The sequence below is a fragment of the Ambystoma mexicanum genome, chromosome 3p (genome assembly GCF_040938575.1).
Source record: "Ambystoma mexicanum isolate Mex_15411 chromosome 3p, UKY_AmexF1_1, whole genome shotgun sequence".
Lineage (NCBI taxonomy): Eukaryota > Metazoa > Chordata > Amphibia > Caudata > Ambystomatidae > Ambystoma > Ambystoma mexicanum.
Window position 1 is genome coordinate 778184280 of NC_090925.1, and position 19274 is coordinate 778203553.

Below are 19274 nucleotides of genomic sequence, written 5' to 3' on the forward strand. Positions count from 1 at the left end.
GGACCTAAGCACTGCTTTTGACAGAGTAGACAGAGCTAAGCTCTGGGCAGTGCTTGGGTCCTTAGGGTGCCCAGGTGCAATTTTACAGGCCCTGGTAGACCTCCATACGGATAATGAGGCTTGTGTTCATAGTGGCTCTGGGGGGCACTGTACGGCCTGCTTCCAGGTGGGGTGGGGTGTGGTGTGAGACGGGGCTGCGTATTGGCTCCCGTTTGCTTCTGCCTCTACATCAATGGCCTCTCACAGGACCTGGTAGTTGTACTGGCCGATAATTTAACATTGGGTGGTAGGGGGTTCCCAGTATTTGCCTATGCTGATGACACGGTCCTCTTGGCAAGAACTCCTCGGGCGCTAGAGGCCCTGATTAATGCCTACTTCACGTTTATGGGCAACTTGGGTCTAAAAATTAATTCCAAGAAATCTGCGGTAATGGCGTGTGTGGGTAGAAAACGTCTTGCGCCAATGAAACCCATGCTCTGTGTTGGAGAAATCATCCCCAGAGTTAAGTCCTTTGACTACCTTGGGATACGGTTCTCTGAGGTACTAAATGGTAAAGACCATGTGGCAAAACAATCTGTTAAGATGAGCCAACAGCTAGGTGGTATCTCACGGTTTATGTCAAAGTGTAGGGGCCAGCCATTGGATGTGATTCTCAAGATTTATGGCACCCAAACCATGGCCTCGACTTTGTATGGCGCAGCTATCTGGGGTTACCAGAATGCGGTGGAAATATAGAGAAAGGAGAGCTAATTTTTTCAAAATTTGCTCAGGCTTCCGCCCAGTGTTTCTGGTATAGCAGTCCATAGGGAATTGGGGGTGGAGCATTGGGAAGATCAGTGGGCACTGGCCCCTTTGTTATTCTGGGTCAGGCTTTGGGCTAATGAGCACGCCACCCTGTGTCAAACCATCCTACGTACTGTGATGGACAAAAGTAGCTGGAAAAAAATGCCTTGGTTAGCATATGTTTTTTCATTTTTGGGGGAAGCTAATTTGGGTGCGCTTTTTCTGCCTGTTTCACTTATATCTAAGAGTGAGGGGGCTGTTTATAAAGTCATGTTGGGTGAAGTTATAGTAAGAAAAAGAATTCTGCTGGAGTCTGGCCACAGTAATGTCGAACTGCACTCCAGCATCAGTTGTTTAACAGGAATCCAACCGTATTTGCTATGGAGTGTGCTGAAAAAGGACAGGTGGTTGATCTCCAGAGCACGATTCAATTGTCTTTGGTTGAATAGTAACATTTATAAGTGGAGGGGTTTTCCCGAAACAGCAAGCTGCCCGGTTTGTGGTTATCATAGAGAGGATCTCGCCCATTTGCTGTTCTTTTGCACAGGATATGTTGGTATACGTAAATTGACTTTGATTCCTGCCCTCAAGAAGACGGCGATTCGTACTCATAGGGCTGTTTTAGTGTTCCTTTTGAGTGCTGAAACAGTTTTCACTGCTTGGGCTCTCTTGACGTTTCTGAAAAGAGCGATGTACTTCAGAAATTGTATTTTGAAACTTCAATGTGACGAAGGCCAGTAAGCTAAGTATAATATCTTTTTCTTTGGGATAATAGGTATGTGTATAGCTGTTGGTTTGATTCTTCTCCCATGTTTTCTGAATACAGCCCCTGTTGAGGTAATTTTTTTTTTTTTTAACAAACAAATGTTTTTGTACACTGTTCTTAGGAATTGTTTATTGACTGTATTTTTATGATGAGGCAATTTTATTAATTTGTAAATTGGGTCTGTGCATTAATGCGTTTTATCTGTTGTTTAATGGTTGTTTTTACACATCCGAATAAACTTGATTGATTGATTGATTGGATATGAAGTCCTCCTGGAAAAAAAGGCTCCTCTCCACCCTTGGACGATTCCTCTGTGCAGCTAAGTTCAGATGAGTCAGGTGAGGAGGGGGTTGAATCAGACAATAGTGACAACCACCCGCGTACCTTCTCTCTTGGTCCGCGTTGGTCTTGGGGTTTCCTGGCCTCTTGCGGTCTACCCATGGGGCTTGTGTTGGCTTCGTTTGGTCTATGGTGGTTATGCAGCACCAATCTTCTTCATGGTTGTGGTCGTGCTACCCAGGCTTCAAGATCGCCTGGAGTCTTCATCCGCCAGACTGCCAGCCCTTCTTCTCACTGGGGACTGGCTGCAGAGCTTCTGTCTTTTTCTGCGGCATCCTGGTATTCTCTCTCGTGCACATAGAACCAGCTCTCGCGATTCCTCCACGGAGGGCAGACTCCTCTCCAAATCCTTCTTCCCTTTTTATTCTATAGTTTTTGTTAGTTGTATCAGATTGTCTGGTCTGCTCACTTTGGTTCCTCAAGGTACTCCTTAGTACTTCATGCCTCTTCCTCGACACAGTACTAAATTGACTAGTTTCCCAGGAGTCAATAGTGCTCTTCTTCGTCTTAGTATTTTCAAAGGGGCCTCTGCTTGGGTAGTCCCTACTCTTTCTTGTCCCAGTACTTCCTATACTGGTAGTTTAAGAAAAACATATAGGCTCATAATAAATGGTATTGGCAGGGGTTGGTGAGGAAGGTGAGCTATGGGGATACCATGTTCTCCCCAAGTCATTGCTAATCCAATAGAGGCTTCCCTCCCCATGAGATCCACCGGCTGAGTACCACCCCCAGGGGGACTATGGCTAGCGGCAAAACCTCCCTGGCCTCATCGAAGGGGCTACCCCTAGGGGAGAAGTGACGGCATCCTGGGATTTGTCAAGATTACTAGGGCGCATTACTAGAGAATAGTGAGGAAACATCACAGGCGAGTTAAGGAGGTGGCATAAAGAGGTTGTTGATGTGTGCAGCCCAGTTCTTAAGCAGCATATCAGAATAGAGGTTAGGAGGGGGTCCAAGTAGGAAGTTGGAGAGGATATTTGGTAGACAGGTGTACAGGAGGCAGAAAGGAAGGAGGAAATACAGACAGGAGGAGGGCTGTAGTGACAGTAGACCGGAATAAGCCTAAGCCTGGGAGGGCTCAAGGTACAAGCAGGCAGGTGATTGGTGAGTAAGCCCAAAAGGAGAGACATAAAAGGTACAGTAGTCACCCTAGGAATGAGACTGTTGTGACCTGTAGAAGAAAAGTGAGGATGGGCGATTAGGAATCAAGGCAAGAACCTTTAGAAAGGGAGGTGGCAACAGGGCAGAGGAAAATCATGTTTCAGCAACAGCCCATAACTCTGAGCACACACTCACCATCCTCCAGAACAGGTAATGCCTGTCCCTCAGCGTAGCCACTTTGTAAGTGGAGAAGGTTGAACCCCAACTGTCACATGGTGTTCCTGGAAGGTTTGGGACAAATGGACGAAAAATAGTAGGTGCAGAAAATAACTCTAGTGCCTTAATCCAGGAATGGTACCAAACCTTGTAAGCAAGCTTGTAGCAAAGGTGACTTTTTAGGAGTTACTTTTGCTGGATTTCGAGTAGACCTTCATACGACTGAAGAGCGGGTAGTCTTTATATAGATGTAAGCCAGGACAAGTAGATGGTAAGCAGTAGTCATGACAATCAATAGACGAGCCAGGCATAGAACCACAGACCTTCTTATTTAGCCTAAAAAAACAGGCGCTGTGTATATAGGGTACAGAAAGCCGAGAAAAGTTAAGCGCTGCTGTCTCCAAACTACCATAATCAATCCAAATATGGAATTGCTTAACAAAGTAAAATTAATTATCATTATTTGACTGAACGTAAAGGGTTACAACCACTTCCATGGTTTCTGACCACGTTTGTGTTAAAACTTTGTAAAATATTTTAGAGATATGTAAATGGAGAACATTGGATTTACAATGGACAGGGTCCCATTAATTTGCTTTTTGATTACCACCTGTTATTAGAGAGCTCAGAGGTTGACGGAGTCAAGCATGAATCGCATGTAAGATGAACACTTTTTATTATTATAATTATTATGAATTAATAAAAATACCACAGACAATCAGTAGGTAGATTTATTGTTAGCGAATGGAAGATATACAGTAATATGCTATTGTGGTTCACACAGAGATAATGACTACTCTTATTCAGTGCATCACAATAAGAGTTGTCTAATTGTTTAAATAATAGTTGTTACCAAATCAAAAGGCACAAAGTTGATGAGCCTCAGAAGGCTGTAAGCCCGAGTTGTACGTGGTTAGATTCGAACCTGTGATGTTCAGGTCTGTGTATGGGTGGGCAATGTCACCAGTTAATAGCAGAAGTATTAGCAGCCAAATTCCCTAGTTTGGATTACCGGACTAGTACCCGAAAATATAGTTGTCCTGATCTTGGTGGTATGATAGATGGATCAGAGAGAGTTTAATGAGCAACAAAGGGGAGAGGAAGGTGGAAACGGCTGACAGAAAGGAACTTCTGTCAGTGAAAGTCATGCATGGGTAAGCAACTGATGGATTTAATGGTGTTGACCGGAACTGTACACATTCCTCTTACACTCAATCATTTAGTAAAAAAAACGCAGTCTGTGTGACTCCAATTCTGCTCCTATCAAACTAACTTATACCATTTCAGACTTATGCTTTCTTATTTAAGATGCCTTCCTCCTTTGCCCATCTATTCCTTTTCATGTGATTGGTGAATCATTGTAAGTTGGTGGCTTTATTTCCTGTTTTTTTTCTTTGTTCTCATTACAGGCAGCTGGGCTTGTGCCTGTCGGAAGTGGCACAGAGTAAAATCTTTATAGGCATCCTGGGAGAGCGGTATGGGCATGTGCCTCAGGAATATTCCCTGCCCAAACTTCCACACTTTGAATGGGTAAGTAGGCTCTGCCTGCTGGCTGAATCATTGTTGAATAGTCTCTCTCTCTCTCTCTCTCTCTCTCTCTCTCTCTCTCTCTCTCTCTCTCTCTCTCTCTCTCTCTCTCTCTCTCTCTCTCTCTCTCTCTCTCTCTCTCTTTCTGTCTCTCTTTCTGTCTCTCTTTCTGTCTCTGTTTCTCTGGCTAAATATTAAGAGGGAGATTGGCTAGTGGTCCTGGGACTAGGATGTGACGTTTGTGGTCTTGTGCACATGGTGTCAGAGTAGTGATGTGATAGTTGTTTATGTATAAACCTGGCAGCATTTGCTGGAGGGATTCTTCCTCCAAAAAATCAAGGTGATGGAAGAGGCACTTAGTCCGCCTCACACCCCTGACCCAGTTCACTACATTGGAAATAAACTCATGCAGCGATTCTAAAATTGGAGTTGTTGAAGAGAGCTGGGGTGGCAGGATCACTGTTGTGAATATCCTGCACTGGTGGTAGATATCTTAGAAGATTCTCCTCAGATATGGAATGGCTCAGTATAACCCATTTGATGCTTCGACAGAACAAGGATGTGTTTATCCATTGTTCCTTAGAGACCCCCAGCCCTTTTGCTGGACTTTAGGACTTTTAATTTTTAACCTGGAGAGAGTGAGACCTTTTCCCCCTCTCTCATGTATTTTTCTGTGATTTGAACTCTGCGTTTCTTTTCGTTTTGGAGTCTGACAAACTGCATGGGCATCCTCTTTTTACATTGTGACACACAGCACCTTCAGTGCAATGGCACAGGGAAGTCTTTCAGATTTTCCAAAGGTTTAAATACCTTCTCTTGGATAGCTACCGTTTCCAAGAACAGTGAAGTGAAATTAACTTTACTTACATTTGTAACTTTCTAGACCCAGCACTCACTATCTTACAATAGGGTGCTGGAGGGGTTACTTAGTATCCCCTTAGTATAGTTTCATATGTAAACATTTTTGTTACCCTTTCTACAATTAATGCCCGGTGGCAGTGGTTTACTTTTTCCTACCATTGTGTGTTTTAACCACGGGCTGCGTTCGCAGCTGCAGTAAGGCACCTATGGGTGCCCATTATATCAAAATGGAACGATCTTTTTTCGCCATTTCTTGTTGGAAAGGTCCTTCTTGAGATTTACTCTGCACGCCAAACCAGGTTTGGTCCCTTTGTTCGTTTTGTTTTTGGCAGGATTCACTGGTGAAACCCGCCTCTGGCTCCAGGATGTCTGGCAGGGGCAGGAAGTGAGGGAGGTGCCGTAACTCCATGTGCTTAATCCCTTTGGTTACAGGAATGCATCCAAAGGTGATTGGTCAGCTGGCTGTTCTTGGAGAACAGCCACCCTGCTGTGTGATTGACAGCTAGGCTGCAAATAAATGGGAGAAACCTGCATAAAAGGCGAGGTCTTTTGCTTGGGAGGTAGAGTCGACCACTGGGCGAAGGAATCCAAACAAGAACTTGGAAGAGACGCCTGCTGCAACCCCTGGACCGTTGGTTTGCCCGATGAAGCCCTGCTGCAGCGCTGAAGCTCTGAATTTGCCTCAACTAGAGAAGCCCTGCTGAGGAAGACTTCTCCCCTTGGGTTGGTGGGACCAATCGACCCCAAGACAAGCTCATCTGGAAATGCTCTCGGAGCTGGCTGTATTTCCATTGCTGCTGCAGGAACCGATTGCCAGGGAGAGGAACAGTAGAATCGAGTGAGTGTCTTTAAGTAGGACCCCAGCTCCAGGAAGATCATCCGGACTCCCAGGAAGCAGGACTGACCAAGCCTGAGCCACCTCAACAGAGTGCTGGACCCCAGATGTGAGGAAAGTCCATAGTGGTATCCGAGAACAGCGGTGGTGCTATTTGTGAGAGACACGAGGAGCTGAAACCGCGAAGTGCCGCTGATCTGAAGTTTGCCCATTGCTGCCGCTCACCTTCCATTCGTAGTGCAGGAGTCCCCAGACGTCCGCCCTCTTGTCCCCACGACTGAGGCCCAGGAACAACAGGATCTGCAGGCCTGCACAGGAACAGAAGCCAGCTGGAACCAATTTATTCTAACCAAAGGTACTGTAAAACTAAGGGGACTTACCTCTTGTTGTGTAGACTTGCTAGCTCTCAGTTGAGACTTGACTTGGTTGCTTTTGCAGAGTTGCTTGCAGATTTGCCCCTCACAAGCCTCCCAGCTTGTGGCCCTACAGTGATTTCATTTTCTACAAAGACTTCTAAAACATTGTGCAAGAATTTTTACCTACCTGCAAGAAGGGCCTCAACTCACCTAGACTTTTCTTCAATTAACATTGGCTGTTCTGGCTCCCTGAACCTCTTTTCTTACCTCTGACTTTGTGCTTTACATTTCCCCCAGGAAAGGGTTAATTTACTTTGCATTGGAGGGTTCAAAAAGTACTTACCTGCTTAAGAATATTTGTTAACCTCTGCTTTATTCCCTAAAACCTTTTCTTTGACACCAAACTCGGTATTGCTCTAAATGTACCAGATATATATCAGTGTCCACAGTGCCCTAGTTATTTAAGTCACCTGAGGGTGTAGGAAGTGGCTGTGTGCCATCCCCAATGGGTATCTACTGATTTATTGAAACTGAAGGTGTGTATGTTGAAGTACGTTTTTGTGTTACATATATTTGCTCCCTTCTAAAGAAGGCTTATTCAACTGACTGTTAAATTAATAAATAATTGTTTAATCAAGAAACCTTGAGTGTAAAAGTTTATTTGGACAACTGTCACTGTGAATCTCTATGTGATAACCCTACAGCTCACGTTGACTCCTCTTAGAATAAGCCTGGCTGCTCAGCCACACTACCAACCGGTGTAGTACAGAACTATGCCAAAGGTTGGGTTCCTATTGCCAGGAGGACCAGGTTGGTGCCGTCTCGCAAAGGTTACTGCATACAATCTTGCCTAACATCCATCTTAAACATACTTTTCTTTATAATGACATCCTTCTTGTACACCTATCCTATCTTTTTATTCTTTTTAACAAGCAGGGGCTCTTGCATCAACAGCTAGGGCCTCTGAGCATTTAAGAGCAGATAATTTCCAAGAGCACAGTATCTTAGAATGTCTTTTTCTGGAATCATTATTTCAGGTGTTTCTTTTCATACCACTTTTTTGTGTATCTCTGGGCATTCTCCTGTTCATAAAATGTGTTTGTTTTTGTACATAAGATGCTTCTTTTCCAAACCACTGAATAGCAACCATAAGGATTTGCTATCTACATTATATATGTACTTGCAACTGATTTTATCGGAGCCACACCTAAATCAATTCTAGATCTCAGTTTGTTTACCAGTTTGGGTGCACTGGGACATGCACCTGCTTGGTTTGGCCAAAAAGGCAGATATTGTTGCTACCCTCAATTATCCAAACATATGTCTCATCAGTATGTAACTTGATCCTCTGTCGGTTTGTTCAGTCGCTGAGAGTTACCATGCAAAGGTGTTGTCATTTGCCAGTAGGCTGATATCCTAGTTCAAAGAAAGAAAGCATAATTTCCATTGGGTATTGGAATACAAGTGGCAGTCAAATGACCAGATGCATAATGCCAAAGGACAGACATTAAGATTATTTTGTTTTGTAACATATGCTCATCCCTGAGCGACTCCAAAGGCTGATTGGGTGAAACTGAAAATAATTGAGGCGATACAATGATCTAAGAATAATTGGCTAAGAAAGATTAGAACCATTTAAGGTTTGTCTCTAACATCAAGACCTCCCCCAGGCACTGGATTAAGAAACTATGTTGATAGAAGAAAGTGCCTTGACCAGATTCAAGTGAATCAGGGCGACAAGGCCACCACCATTATTCGCCAGACACTGGTGAATTAGAAGGCTCCAACACAAACTTCCATGGAGCTACTTCCTCTGCTAGTCCTGCATTAACCAATGATTACTGCTTCAAGGATTCATTTTACTTGGCCTTTTTACTTGACCTTCGGCCAAAGGGTAATTGGTGTGACAGGTTGCAAAAATGACACAATAATGACTTACGATTTTATGCCTTTTATTTAAAATGTCAGAATGTTTGGGGTTAATTAGTGTTCCCCGACCCTTTACATGAGCCCTGTATGTTCTTTCCTGAGTTATTCCCCAGGGAACCTTTTCCTTGCTTCATCGCCTTCTCGTCACCTTTTCTGTCTCCTAGGCAGGCTCTCTACCCTTTCATTCTCTGCCATATGTGGTGCACTTCCTCCTTCTCTTAGTTCCGTGCCTCTGTCTTTTCTTTTGCTTGTCAGGGCATCTGCCCTCGCCTGGTCTGCGTTCCCCTTGATCAGATCCTTTGTCTTTACTGTCCGTCTTTCCCTTTTCAACAGCCTCTGCTGTTGCTTCCTCTGACCTTTTGTTGTCTGGGTCTGTGGCCAGGTTTTTAGTCACATGCCTGTTGGTTTGCACTTCAATCTCCTTCCTTCTCTGTATTTCTCCACTCTGGTGTTAAGGGAAAATGACACCACAATAAGGGCTTTGTACTTATTTATTGATTACATGTACAACAGTACGAGGCCCATACACACATGACCGTTCTGCTTCTCGCTCTTCAATGATTACTCTCCCCTTCTAAAACCCCTCCCACATAATATGGAACCTAGGAGTCCACCACGTTCCATATTAGAAGATATGCCCTTTGCTTACTATGAAGCTTGTAAGGTAATGTGTAAAATATAATAACACTAACATTTAAACAACTAACTTCAAATCCATTTAAAATTAATATAATTCAGGTCCCCCAAATCTGCAATCTTTACCTGTGATCTGTATCTCTTATTCCATTTCATAATCTTCCTATCTTCTGGGAAATGTTCTAAGCTGGGTACTGTGCCGGTTTCTATTGATGCCATTTCTACTGACACCCTCATCAGCCTGGCCATCTTCATGTCTACTGTACCAATCACTTCTCTCACCACCTCCACTCTCTCTCTTATTTCTTTTTTTCCTGCAACCCACATAATTCTCTACATCATCTCCATTTCCCTCATCACCTGTATTGACTCCAAATCTGGCAAACCTTTGCTTGTTCCACCTCCGACCATCGTTCAGCCCTACGTAGTGCGATCCATTTCGCACTACTTCCCTTGGTTCAAAATACACGGATTCTTCTTTGTTTACACTAGAAGGTTTCCTGATATGTACTACATTCACCTGTTGCCCAGCTACTTGTCGTTGCTTCTGATCATTTCTTCTTTCATAACCGTTTGGGTAGCTGCCTATCTTCTCAATTATTGCATCCTCATCTAAACTGATTTCCCTTCCCCCACCAATCCACTCTAGACTTAATTTTCTCATCCTCATAACAAAGGGTGTATATCTGTAGCAGTATGGGGCCTATCTCTGTATTCATCATTTCCCACAACACCCACTACCACGTTAAACATGTCACCACGCCAGCTGTACATTTTCTTTAATCAATCCATTTATTCTCCCTACCAATCCGTTTCCCTGTGGGTAGTTCAATGATGTTCTAATGTGCCTTAACCCATGTTCATCCTAAAATTCCTTCATTTATTTGGACACGAATACCACTCAATTGTCGCTTAGAATGTATTTGGGCAATCTCTCCCTAGCACACAATTCTAACAAGTCTACCACGGCACTAGTAGTCACTAAGTAAACAAATTTGATGTCAAACCACCTTGATGTGTAATCCACCATTACAATTAAACATTGATACTCTTCATCCATATGTTGCATTGGGCCTATTACGTCAATCCCCATGTTTTCCCATATCTCCAGAAGTACACTCACTGGTTTTAGCGATACGTGATTCCCCTCTTAGTTTTGCTGCTCTCCGCACATGCATGGCAGTTCTCCACTGCCCTCTCCACCATGTCATCAATTTCCTGCCACCAGTACTTCTATCTCAACCTTCTCTTAAATCGTCGGCCCAAATGTCCCATATGGGTAGTAATCACAATTTTCTGCCTTTACTGCAAGTGGAGGAGTAGGCTTCTCCTTTCTTGTCAAACCCTACCCTCATGGTGCTAACTCACGTTTAACCATATTGTATGTCACTTCACAGTTTTCCAGGCCACCCTCTATGTGTGTACTCTATTACATGATTGAGTTCTTTTTCCTCCTCCATTGCTTTTTTCCACTCTTCCTCTGGCACAACCACTCCTACCAACTTCCCCATGTATCCATCCCTTCTGTCACCTCCTAATTCAGCACTTTCTGAGGGAAATAAACTTGACAAACAAACAATCGGCCACCAAATTGTCCTTTCCTTGTACTTGTTCTACACTAAAATGGAACTATAAAGTTTTGGCCAACCACCTTGCGATGAGGGGGGGTGACCATGTCTGACAATGAGTCGAAAATAACTGCACTAATGGCTTGTGATCACTCCTCACCACAAACTGTATGCCTCAAAGGTACGATCTAAAATATTTTGCTGCCCAATAACATGCCAATGCCTCTTTCTCAATCACTGAAAACTGTCGTGACTTGCCGCGTAGTGAAGAGTAATGGACCTCTGTCCACAAATCACCCACAGGGAAAGAGTAAATAAACTCCCTGTGCGAGCTTTGAGGCCACAGGTGGTTTGATGGTTCGCCGGATCTGATGACGCCAAGGACCCCGGAGGCTGTTAAATGGAAGATTAAGGTTAGCACAGGCAAACACAGTACTTTGGTATGAAGAAGTGTGCAATAATCTCTTACCTAAACCCAGCAGGGATGATACTGGGGCATCTGGGGTCTGGTGCGAGGGAGCGCCGTAGATCCGGACAGCCGTGTCCCAGATGGTAGGTACTGGCTGTACTACCCTGCCATAACTTGAAGGGCACTTGAAATTAACCACGTAGAGCCAATGGCCGAAGATCGTAGAGTCAAGAAGGGGCAATCCGAAAACAATCCGTAAATCAAAGCAGAGTGTCCAGTGTACCAATATCCGTGCAGTTCCGAGCGACAAGATCCGAGGAGTAAGCAAGCCAGTCCGTGATTCATGAGCCAAGGTCCAAATCCGAAGTATCAAGGTAACGTGAATGATGCAAGTGCCGTACAGAGTCGTGAAACAGCTGTGAAGCGGTGAGAAACTCGAACTTCCAGGCTTTATGCGCGTCGGCTCCCGATCACGTGAGCGGAACTCTGGGCACGTGATCGGGAAGCCGTCGCGGAACCAGGAAGTAACCGCAATCGGGTGTTCCAGCCCGAACGCAGTCTCCATGGGAGTTGCCAATGGAAACGAGGCAACAAACCGGGCCGGCCTCTCCGCACTGCCCGCACTCGCTGGTGATGGCAACTCCCTTGCACCCTAGGTAAGGAGATGTCTCGGGAGGTGGACTGCAACCCGGGGACAGTAACAGTGTGTGTTGGTGTATCAAAAGAGGTACATGGTGGCGAGACTGGTTTGTTGTGTATGACAGAGCCCCCCCTCAATGGCCCACGACCACGTGGGCAGGAAGGGTGATCCCGGTGGAAACGTGAAACAAGTCTCGGGGCATGGACGTCCCCTGCAGGGACCCAACAACGCTCCTCGGGGCCAAAACCCACCCAGTCTACGAGATACTGGAGTTCACCTCTAATCAAGCGAGAACCTAATATAGCTGAAACCTCATACTCCAGTGAGTCACCCACCGCAACAGGGCCAGGCGTAGACCGGAGACGAGTAGGGGCCGGACAAGGTTTCAACAAAGAGGTGTGGAAGACGGGGTGAATGCGCCAGGAGGCAGTGACTGAGAGGCGATAGGCTACAGGGTTGATCACAGCAGAAATCCTATACGGGCCCACAAAACGGGGTAAAAGTTTGCGACAACCAGGTAGCCTAAGGTGACGAGAAGAGAGCCAAACACTGTCCCCCACGACATAGGAAGGTGCCACCGCCCTCTTTCGGTCCGCTGCAGCCTTCATAGATTCCCGGGCCTCCTGAAGATGAGTAAGGGTTTGAGCCTGAACGGCAGCCAAGTCGCGGGCACAGGCGACAGCAGCTGGGTTGTCAGAGGGTGCAAGGTCCGGGATAGGTAAGGTGCGGGGGTGTTGACCATACAAAACATAAAAGGGAGAAGAGCCAGTGGAGGAATGTGTGGAGTTGTTGTACGAAAACTCAGCGAGATGTAGCAAGCCCAGCCAGGACTGCTGGTGTTGCAAAATCAGACAACGTAAATATTGTTCCATGGCCTGGTTCACCCTCTCAGTCTGGCCGTCCGTCTCCGGGTGGTAAGCGGAGGAAAAGCGAGAATCTATACCCAGGAGAGCCGTGAGAGCACGCCAGAACCGAGAAGTGAATTGGGGCCCCCTATCCGAAACAATAATCGTGGGTAACCCAAAGAGACAAAAGACCGACTTAAAGAAGAGATCGGCCAAAGCTGGGGCAGAAGGGATACCAGAACAAGGTATGAAGCGAGCCATTTTGGAAAACGAGTCGACCACCACCCATATGGTGTCGAATCCCTTGGTCCGGGGTAGGTCTGTTACAAAATCCATGGAAACCGTGTGCCAGGGTCTGGGGGGTACAGGTAACGGAAGCAGGAGCCCCACCGGACGCCCTCTGCGGTGCTTACACTGGGCACATATAGCACAGGTGTTAACATACCCTTCTACATCGTGTTTCATGGAGGGCCACCAACACCAACGTCTGAGAATGTCCAACGTACGTTTCTGTCCCGGATGGCCATTGATGGCGCTATCGTGGGACCATTCCAGGGCAAGATTGCGAGCGTCGGTCGTAGGTAACCACAACCTGTTTTGGATATATGGAAACCCTTCATGAAACACCGGATCCCACTCGGTGACCTGATCGGGATGTAGCGAAACCCATGTGCGAATTGAGTCTAACAGAGACAAAGGAGCGGTGCAAAGGCAAATGACATGTTGGTTTAATAGGTTTTCTGGAAAAACAGGTAAGGAGACCCCACCCGGAGAGCGAGATAATGCGTCCGCCTTCCCATGGGACAGACCGGAACGATGTTTGATCTGGAAGTCAAAGGCCGCGAAGAATAAATGCCACCGCACCTGCCGGCTGTTAATGCATTTTAGCGAGGCCAGATCCTGGAGGTTGCGGTGGTCGGTGAACACTGTGACTGCGTGCCTTGCCCCCAACAAGTGATGCCGCCAGACCAAGAAAGCATCCTTGATGGCCAACAGTTCTTTCTCCGTGACGGTGTAATGCAGTTCCGTAGCAGAGAATTTCCGGGAATGAAATGCCACCGGATGCAACTGACCTGAATGAGGGCAACGTTGGGACAAGACCGCCCCAAGAGCGAAAGAGGACGCATCAGCCTCCACAATAAATGGGAGTTCTGGGTCGGGATGTTTCAGGACAGGAGCAGTAGTAAATGCAGACTTCAGGGCGTCAAAAGCCGCCTGGTGTTCTTCCAACCAGACAAAAGGCGATTTGGGGCTGGTTAGGGCAGTAAGGGGAGCTACCAGAGATGAGAAGTCCTGGATGAAGCGCCTGTAGAAATTTGAGAACCCCAGGAATGATTGCAAGGACTTGAGGTTGCTGGGTTTTGGCCAGTCCAAAACCGCACGGACCTTGGACTGGTTCATGGCTAAACCCCCAGGGGTAATGTGGAATCCCAGGAATTCAACGCTTTCAGTGTGGAACTGGCACTTCTCGGGTTTGGCGTAGAGTGAGTGTTGGCAGAGGCGGGACAGTACTTCGCGGACGTGCACTATATGTTCTTTTATGTCCTGCGAGTATATCAGGATGTCGTCAAGGTATACTGCCACGACGCAACGGCTTCACAGTCTGTCGTGACTTGCCGCGTAGTGAAGAGTAATGGACCTCTGTCCACAAATCACCCACAGGGAAAGAGTAAATAAACTCCCTGTGCGAGCTTTGAGGCCACAGGTGGTTTGATGGTTCGCCGGATCTGATGACGCCAAGGACCCAGGAGGCTGTTAAATGGAAGATTAAGGTTAGCACAGGCAAACACAGTACTTTGGTATGAAGAAGTGTGCAATAATCTCTTACCTAAACCCAGCAGGGATGATACTGGGGCATCTGGGGTCTGGTGCGAGGGAGCGCCGTAGATCCGGACAGCCGTGTCCCAGATGGTAGGTACTGGCTGTACTACCCTGCCGTAACTTGAAGGGCACTTGAAATTAACCACGTAGAGCCAATGGCCGAAGATCGTAGAGTCAAGAAGGGGCAATCCGAAAACAATCCGTAAATCAAAGCAGAGTGTCCAGTGTACCAATATCCATGCAGTTCCGAGCGACAAGATCCGAGGAGTAAGCAAGCCAGTCCGTGATTCATGAGCCAAGGTCCAAATCCGAAGTATCAAGGTAACGTGAATGATGCAAGTGCCGTACAGAGTCGTGAAACAGCTGTGAAGCGGTGAGAAACTCGAACTTCCCGGCTTTCTGCGCGTCGGCTCCCGATCACGTGAGCGGAACTCTGGGCACGTGATCGGGAAGCCGTCGCGGAACCAGGAAGTAACCGCAATCGGGTGTTCCAGCCCGAACGCAGTCTCCATGGGAGTTGCCAATGGAAACGAAGCAACAAACCGGGCCGGCCTCTCCGCACTGCCCGCACTCGCTGGTGATGGCGACTCCCTCGCACCCTAGGTAAGGAGATGTCTCGGGAGGTGGACTGCAACCCGGGGACAGTAACAGTGTGCGTTGGTGTATCAAAAGAGGTACATGGTGGCGAGACTGGTTTGTTGTGTATGACAAAAACTTCTTCTCACATTCATTGAGCTCTTTTGAAGCAAATACAGTGGGTACCACTTTACTCCCTTGCCATTGGCTCAATGCTGCACCTAAACCTCTCAAACTCGCATCTACTGTCAATATTTTCTTAGCCACCATTTCAAACCTATACAAGTTGGGAGTTTTCATTATAGCTTCCTTTATGCTAGTGAATGCTTCTTCCATCTGGTCAGACCACTCAACCGCCTTACTTCTCTTTAAAACATTTCTCAAATCTGCCTTCTTTTTAGAGAAATTCAGGACAAACTTAGCGTAAAACTGCACAATTCCTGAAAATGACCTTCACTGCTTATGCTCCAGCCTTCTCTCCTCCATTATTACCTTCACCAACTCAGGTTTGGGTCTAGACCCTTTTCTAGTTATTACATGCCACAGGTAAGTATCTTCATCTACCAAGAACTTGTATTTTTCCTTCTTCACCATCAGACCCGCATCCTGTGCAGTTTCTAGAGTGTGCACTAACAAGTTATCATGTTCCTCCTCTTCCCATGTGCATACCAGGATGTCATCTGTGATGAATTGATGGAATTCGTCCCTCCTACCTGTGAGGCTAGGAAGGTAGCCTGCTCCGCACCACCCTCCCTAGGTGCCAAGCCCAGTGGGGTCTCACCGGGAGAAACTCCCCCCTTTGGGGACAAGGATTCCTGTTCCCGTGGGGAACTCCCTGATGCCCTTCATGTGATGGCTTATAGGGACTTAATTAATGCATCAGAGCATTATCAGTTTCATGAAGATAAAGTGAACCTATGTTGTCAACAAGAAACTGAGGATATTCCTTTAAATCAGAGTCTCCAATGGACTCTGCCAAGGATGCTGAAAAAGGATAACAAGCCAAAGAACCAGTGAGAGGAGGCGGAAAGCTGAGAGGAAGTGAAAAGCCAAAAGAGGGTGGAAAGCTGAGGATACCAGGGCAAGCCCTCTGTACGTGGCAGAGCGGAAGGAGGCAGAGCTGTCGCAGAAAGGGGAGCTAGAGCAGCACCAGCACAGAACGAGAAATGCTGGGAGACTGGCGTGTGAGAACAGAGGAAATCCAAACACGTTGCAACTGAGAGTTCAGTGGTAGTGTGACCATGCAGCAATCGTGGCGACAGCCGTCTCACACAATGATGCAGACACCACCAGTGGGAGGAAAGAACTCCAGTATCGAGTTCCGGCAACAGCTGAATCCAGAAGGTGAGAGTGGGAGGCATATGAAACGGACGTTGCGGAAAGGGAACCACAAAGCTACCAAGAAGCCGAAAGAGAGTCCAAAGTCCTACAGGTACCGGCAACGTTACCCCTGAAGACCGAAGGTAAAACTGGGAACGGGAATACCAGAAAGTTAAAAGAGACTCAATATAAGTAAAATGAAACCCGTCCCAGTACTAATGTGAAAAGAATTGAAAACAAGCAGATTAATCATGACTGTAGTAATGAGATAAAGAGAAACGGGCAAACCACAGCATGGGGGAGAAATAGAATTGGAATCCTATTTCACCTGAACTGTGTTAATGAGATGAGGAGAAATCCAAACTCCACAGAGTGACACAGAAATAGAGAGAGAGAGAGAGAGAGAGAGAGAGAGAGAATGAAAACTTGTGCAGAACAAATATAATCTCTAAGAAAGAGCACAAGAAACCTACCAGTCCTTTTTAAAGAACTGCAGAACTATTTACACATGCTCTATCGAGTAGAAGAATATAATCAAGAAAACCCCTGTGATGAAACACAGCACCCAGGAGAAGGGAGTAATTCGCCTGGCCTTAGTTATACTAGTGGTAGGGTCAGATAGGTTAGATTTGGACAGTGGACAGACTCGTTTTGGACGTTCACTCTGGCCGACAAGCACCTTTGTAAAATAGGCAGGGAACACCCCGTAGAGGTAGGGAAAGCTAGGCCTTATTTTACTTTCAATAAATGATATGGTAAAAATGTCTTCACCACGTCTGCATCCTTCTTCTGAGCCACCACACATCCTGAAAACAATGTATGCCTCTGCATTCTTTAAATGTGTTTTCCATAATGCTCTGCAAGACCGCCTTCGCAGATGCCAGACCAAGTGGCATACTCCTATATTGGTATGTGTATGAATGACATAATGTGTCTCGATTCAGGATGAAAATCCACATGGTGGTATGCAGAGGATAAATCGATGGTCGAAAACCACTTTTCCTTACCCATGGTGGACAACATGCTAATATTGGGAAGAGTATTCCGGTCCACCCATATCGCCTAATTTTCCAGCATGGGGTCTGGCATGGATTCACATGCTCATGAATATTCCCTGTCGTCAGGCCAGGAATCCTTAGTAAAAGAGAAAGTTCCACTTTCACTTACAAACTGTATTTCTCCTCTAAACCAATCACTGAACTCTGGGTCATACTGCCCCCAGCCAATGAGTGCCCTCTAACTAAGCCCCTCTTCTGGCAGCCATCTTCAGAATTTTACTGCACGTTCAAGTGTTGGGAGTCCTCGTGTTTTGCTCTGTGAGCTATTCTACATTTTCACGCTTTATTCGATAAAAAGTTCTATTCTTGTCAGATGGAACCTGTGCGCTCTTCGCTTCTTTGGCCGACAAACGGGGACCCGTTTGTGAATTTCAACGCCCCTCAAGGGCAAGAATCGTCGAATGTTTCATCGAAGATTCCATAAGGCCATCGGGCCTACTCTGCACTCCGGACCATGTCGGAGGAGAAGAGAGAGGGAAGCTCCCTCTTCAAGCTCTGCTCCAGCTGCACACTGCGGAATGTGTTTGTAGAGGACAAACACCTCTAGTGCCTCTGTCTCCATCCGGATCAGAGGGAAGCAGATGTGAAATCTGCCTCCGGTTCTCCAAGCAAACAGTGAAGGATCGTCACAGTAGGCTGTCGGCGTGGCTCAGCGCCCAGGCCTCTGCCCCCTGCGGCAAGCAGCGGCATGCCTCACCAGGACCGGCCGGTCCGAGGAGCATGCTTCTAAGTCCTTTGAGGGTGCTCCAACCGTGGGGTCCAAGACAAGGCCAAGCACCGCAAGTCCATTTCCGTTGGGGTCACCGCTCAAGAGGGTCCCGCGATGAGCAGTGCATGCTCATCTTCACCATCTGCCTCCATTTCCAGCCATCGCTCCAGCTCCTCCTCGAAGAGGAAATCGGCTAACCCGGCAAAGCTGCGGGAAAAGCCAGAGAAGCCGAAGGCACAGGAAAGGTGTCCGAACTGCCTCAGAAGGCCCAGGTGGTCCAGGTGATGTCGACGATCGAGTTGATGGCACATGCTCTCTCAAAGGCCAAAGCGGCTGACCCAGTGAAGGTACCGCCAGCGGTGCCCAGAGTAGCCCTACCCCCGAGGCGGGAGGCCTAGGCCAAGCTGGGGAGAAGACACCGGAGAAGAGGATGCCATGCCTAAGCCTGAAACTGACCCCTCAGGATGTAAAAAGGGGGGGGGGGCCTCAACCGCTCAACCGTACTCCAGGGCATGGATATTCCTTCCTTGGAAGAGGAGGACCAGGTGTCCATTCACACGATCCAGGAGGACGTGGGGAACGAGGATGACAATGGCGGAAACGCCGAGGGGGACAACGGAGACGGCAGAAATGCTGATGGCGACGACAGCGCTAGGCCCAGTAGGCCTACCCACCCCTGACACTTCTGAGAGATGCATCGCTGGACATCCTTTCGACCCTACACACCCTGGTGTCAGTAATTCAGGAAAGGATGCCGGCGACGCCACTGGCTCTGGCACCGGTTGCACCGGACCAGCCTCTGGCAAAAAAGAGGAGACAGCACCCTACTCTGCCGCATCAACCTCCACACGTGCTCTCCCCCCTAGGGACACTGGGATGGACACAGCGACTATGCACACGGATGACATGGCCATGGTCGCCAGAGCATCCACGCTTTTCCAACTGATGCCGAAGAGACCAAGAAGAGACCAAGAAGGAA

At 47.1% G+C, this 19274-nt stretch overlaps 1 protein-coding gene across 5 annotated transcripts in view; it reads left to right on the forward strand.

Annotated features, from left to right (window-relative positions):
- The window catches only part of TEP1 (telomerase associated protein 1), a 2409067-nt gene that overhangs the window by 1101972 nt on the left and 1287821 nt on the right, over positions 1–19274 (forward strand). For all 5 annotated transcript variants that reach the window (XM_069651741.1, XM_069651744.1, XM_069651746.1 and 2 more), the window contains one exon: positions 4615–4735. In XM_069651741.1, the coding sequence (XP_069507842.1) occupies positions 4615–4735 (121 nt within the window). The remainder of the gene's footprint in view (positions 1–4614; positions 4736–19274) is intronic.